Source organism: Papaver somniferum, unplaced genomic scaffold (genome assembly GCF_003573695.1).
Source record: "Papaver somniferum cultivar HN1 unplaced genomic scaffold, ASM357369v1 unplaced-scaffold_115, whole genome shotgun sequence".
Classification (NCBI taxonomy): Eukaryota; Viridiplantae; Streptophyta; class Magnoliopsida; order Ranunculales; family Papaveraceae; genus Papaver; species Papaver somniferum.
In genome coordinates, this window is record NW_020620492.1 from 3,884,423 (window position 1) to 3,889,209 (window position 4,787).

Sequence of the window (4,787 nt, forward strand, 5' to 3'; positions counted from 1 at the left end):
TGAGGTTCGGGAAGAAAGGGAAATTGTCTCCTAGATTTATTGGACCTTTCCATATAACTAAGAAGATCGGAAATGTGGCATATTAGCTGGAGTTACCACCGCAATTTTCTGGAGTGCACAACGTATTTCATGTTTCGATGCTACGTAGACACTTAAGAGATGAGAAGCGATCTCAACAGGCAGACCCTAGTGAGTTAGTTGTGAAACCGGATGCCACCTATGAAGATAAGGTGATTCGTATTCTAGAACGACAAGTAAGACAACTTCGGTCTCGGGCGATCCCATTTGTCAAGGTGCAACGGAATCCACAAGATGGGAGAGAGGCTTCTTGGGAACGTGAAGATGTTATTCGTCGTTTCTATCCGCATCTCTTTAATAACGAGGTAATTCTGATTCCGATGACCTAATCATTTTTCAAGTGGGGTAGACTATAGTATCCATCGACTCTATTTTCCATTTGGGAATAAAAACTTATGCTAGAAAATAGATTTATGTACTTTGATCGGTCACCTTAGCTATTGTTAGGTACCCATAGTCATTAATGTTATTTTGCTTAGTTAAGCATAGATTTTGACTTAGTATACTAGGGTTAGTGGAATTTCCTGATATCTTCCTCGTTTAAGAATGGACTGAGGTTTTGAGATAGATTTCTTAAGAGTGCGGCAGATAGAAGAGTTAGAAGAAAATAAGTAGAGAAAAAAAAGGATCAACAGTATAAGCGGACTTGATAATTGAAGAAACTTCTGCATAAGGGGATCAATTACTTGCCGGAAAGTTCAGGTGGTAGTAGGGATCGTGAAGGAGTCAGTAGTACCACATTTCATAAGCAAGATCTGACCTTGTGTGAGATCGAATAACAAAGATGGCGTCGATTGATTATGGTGGTAACTGGTAACGGGTATAAATCTCATGAAGGAAGTGGGCGTTTCAGGTAATGGGGTAGAAGAAAGGAACTAAACACGAAATGGTTTGGTTAAATTGTTTTTAACTTGACATGTGCGAAGAAGAATACGGGTAATTAGTAAGGATAATTTCGTCTCATTCAAGTAAATTTGTAAAACCAGTCCAACTCAGTGAGTCAATTGCGATTTCTGCTCTCCTCAAATCCGTTTTCGCTTTCACTTTAGCAATATTTTTTCTTTTTTAATTCAACATTCACCAACTAGATTTTGCAAAAAAAATTAAAGAGGGAAGAATGGAGTCAAGGTAAGGTTTACTGAGAAACTCATTTGTCTCTTCCTATTTTATGCAGCCGATACTCCCCAATTTAAGGCCAAGCATACTTCATTTCACCAATGGCAGGAAAAAAAGTTCAGCACCAGTGCACCGTTCGTCTCTGCAGTCATACTCTCAGACTGGATCTGACTGAACTTCAATAGATTATTAGAATGTCTAAGACGGATAAAACCACAGGGCAGAAGCACAAAATCACAATCACTAATGATAAAAGGAAGATTTTCTAAGGAGGAGATTGAAAATATAGCCAGACAAATGCAAGACAGAAGATGAATGACAACACACAAGCTGAAAGTTGAATCGAAGAAATGCTGTGTTGATTTATGGTTGCATAGAATTCTGAAGATGAAACATAAACAAAATTTACAAGCAGAAATCAAAACATTCAGTTTTCTCCTTATGAAAGAATACCCACAAGTTCATCACTTTCTCGGATTCCTAGAAGTACCAGCTTTACTTTTAGATTTTTGCTTCTGGGATTCCTCACTGCTATTTTTTCCAGTAAGCTTAACGAGTTTACCAGTATAATCTTTTTTTGTACCCTTTGTTACTGACATCTTTGCGGCGTTCTCCAACTGCTCAATTCGGTATTCTGCAGTTGAGATGTCTTTCTGTATGGTAGAAGGGCTCAGAGTTTCAAGTACATCAGCTTCACTGATCACCTTCTTTTCTAGAATCTCGCTATCATCTGTATCTGTTGAACTCCCTTGCTCAATCTTTAAGTCTTCTTCTAGAACAGTAGATTCGTTGACACTACTCTCTGATATAACAGGTGCATCTGCAATAATTAAACAACCTTAAGATGGACTCTTACAAATTAGCAGCAAGTTTCAAGCTAATTCTAGGTACAGCCACGGCTGTAAGCAGGTGCTAAGCCCTTAATAAAGTAGGGTAAACACTGAATACTGGAGAATGCTCCAAACATCATATCGGCAAAGCCTGAAAACAGTAAATGCCTCATCAAGGACTACTTAGCATTCAGAACAAATACCTCTAAAGCCTTCCGTAAGGATTACTTGCTTCAATCACCCAAAAGGGTTCAACCATTATACGTCTAAAGAACCTAATCCTCTCAATATGTCACCATATACTGTTCTTCTTAGTTTATTCATTATTGTGCAGTGCAACTCGTAAAAAAGTATTGAATCGAGTTGTTTGTTCAAGTCTAGCCACTCACATTGTGCCGAAGATGGTTTCTGGCCTAATGATTTCCACCTTGATCCCTAAAATCTATGGCCAAATCAAATAGTTATACGTCACTTTCTAATATCCTATAAGGTGTTTCTGTAGTTGATCCAACAACTAGTGTAGGAATGTAGCCAATGGCCTATGACATGTGTTAGGTTCAGGCATCACAATCACATTTAAAAACGGAAACATAATCATGAAAGGGAAAACTTACCTGTGACAGAATCCGAAGTTGTTTGGTTTGCACCAGAAATCCCGCTTTGATGAGGAGACATCTTCTCAGAAATTGCTGACCAAGCACCTCTCAATATCGCCTTCACTGAACGAACAAATATTGCACCAACGAATAGTATCAGCACTACTGCAACTTCCAGTAATAAAGTTGAGACATGACCATTTTCAATACAGCCACCTTGCACTCTCTTGTGGACGGAATCAAATGGTGGAAAATAAGTTTCGAACTCCCAATTTTCAATAAAGTGCTTTGCTGAACCTATCTCTCCATTCGACGCAGTAAAGCCAATATACATAAGTTCGTCAATGTACCCCGAAAGATCCATGCTTGTAGAAATAATTGGCCGGATAGGTTTAGATTGTGCATCGTAACTAAGCCAAACCTTTATCAACTTCTCACTGTCTAGGTAATCAATCCAAGCAGTTGTGTTTTTCCCATTCTTTAAATCAAACCCCATCACAGTAGAATCAACAGCAGGATATGATATGACTGAATTTATATCAATCCCTACATGATTATCGCTAATATCTTCAAGATTCGAATCCAAACTAGTATCAAATTCCACAGCAATATAAATTCCCGGTTCTTGGCAAGTTTCATTTGAAAGACCCATGAAACCAAAACCATTACCAATAATGTGAGGATTGGAAGTGATCAGAAATGTCAATCCGTCACCAAACCGTGGAGGAGAAGCTAAAGAGTTTGGAATGATGGTGAAAGTGAACTTAGAAGAAAAAGAAGCAGTAGATTTAGGTGAAGAATTCCTAAACCTAATTGGGTTCTTGTAAATTGCTCTACCAACACCAGCAGAAGAAGAAGTTGAAGGTAGAGAATATGAAGTTAGGCATATTCTGCCATTTTCTTGAACATGTGCATCACCAAGAAATGTGATGTTCTTGATGGAATTATTGTCAGATAATGTATGATAAGAAGAATCTAAGATGAGAATTATAATTGCTAATGAACAAAGGAAAATTTTTAAAGAACCCATTCTGCATCAAGAACTGATGAACAATTTTAGTAAAAGAAACTTGCAAGATTTTAACTTTTCTCCAATGAAATTGAAATGATGATAAAATACCTCCTTCTTCTTCTTGTAAGGATGGTGTTTACCTTCTCAATCATAGAGCAATAACACCTTCTCCTTGCACTTCTTGAATTGAAGATACCTTCTTGGATTGATGATGATGAGGTGAGAGAGGAAAGAATTCCTGAGAGGAAGTGGGACAATGAAGGAGGGAAATAAAAAGAAGATCTTTTTAGTGGTTTCACTAAGGAATTTCCGAGAGAATGTGGAACACTGAACAAGGAGGGAAAATAAACAACTAGGAATAAAGAACACATACGTATTTATACAACCGGGTTTTTTCCCTCCCATACAACCAGTGATACTAGCAACTACTCCAATTCCCACTTTCTTCTCAATTTTTGATGCGCCTTTCACAACCAATATAACAACACCCATCTTCATATTTGCACAAGACTTTAGTAGGATCATCAACTATCCAATAATCTTCAGCCTTTTCACTCTCAAACACTTACGAGCATTTTCACAAACATTTGTCGTGCTTGACCAAACATCACATTTCCCCTCAATTAACCAACATATCATCTCCCCTTAACTCCTTCTTACTATTATTGGAGGACCTCTTTCAATTCTAAAGCTGCTTTGTAAAAAAAAAATCGATAAATCAATCAATCAAGCTGCTTTGAAATTTTTTTTTTTTTTTTTGGCCTAAACTTGTTTTCCCAACTCGATACAGACAGAGAGAACCAAAATCGGCTATCACAAATGAATACAAATTTGATGATTTTATACAACACAAAGCTCAATAATTCTGGGCTTAACATTGGGGCGCATACCCTAACAATTTCTTCTAAAAATCTAATGCTTTCTTGGAAGTGACTAGGCCCACCATGGCTAAGGGTGCTAGGAATTACTAGGTAGTCCAGGAAACCCAGTACCGGTTACTCTCTAATCCACCCCTAGAATAAAATTATCCGCTGGTCAAAAAACATGTTTTTGGACCAGAATATTTATTCCCTAGTCCAAAACGTGCGGGTCACACAAGACAAGTTTTTCAGAAGTACCAAAAATACCCTTTCTGCAACTCCACGAACAAATCAA

At 37.7% G+C, this 4,787-nt stretch overlaps 1 protein-coding gene across 1 annotated transcript; it reads right to left on the reverse strand.

The window, feature by feature from the left end:
* Positions 1-1,490: 1,490 nt before the first annotated feature.
* On the reverse strand, positions 1,491-4,535 carry LOC113329269 (L-type lectin-domain containing receptor kinase S.6-like). Its single transcript, XM_026576230.1, has 2 exons — positions 2,639-4,535; positions 1,491-2,014 (listed from the first exon to the last, which is right to left on the reverse strand). The coding sequence occupies exons 1-2, from the start codon at positions 3,648-3,650 to the stop codon at positions 1,659-1,661; spliced, it is 1,368 nt and encodes a 455-aa protein (XP_026432015.1). The 5' UTR covers positions 3,651-4,535; the 3' UTR covers positions 1,491-1,658.
* Between the last annotated feature and the right edge of the window lie 252 nt (positions 4,536-4,787).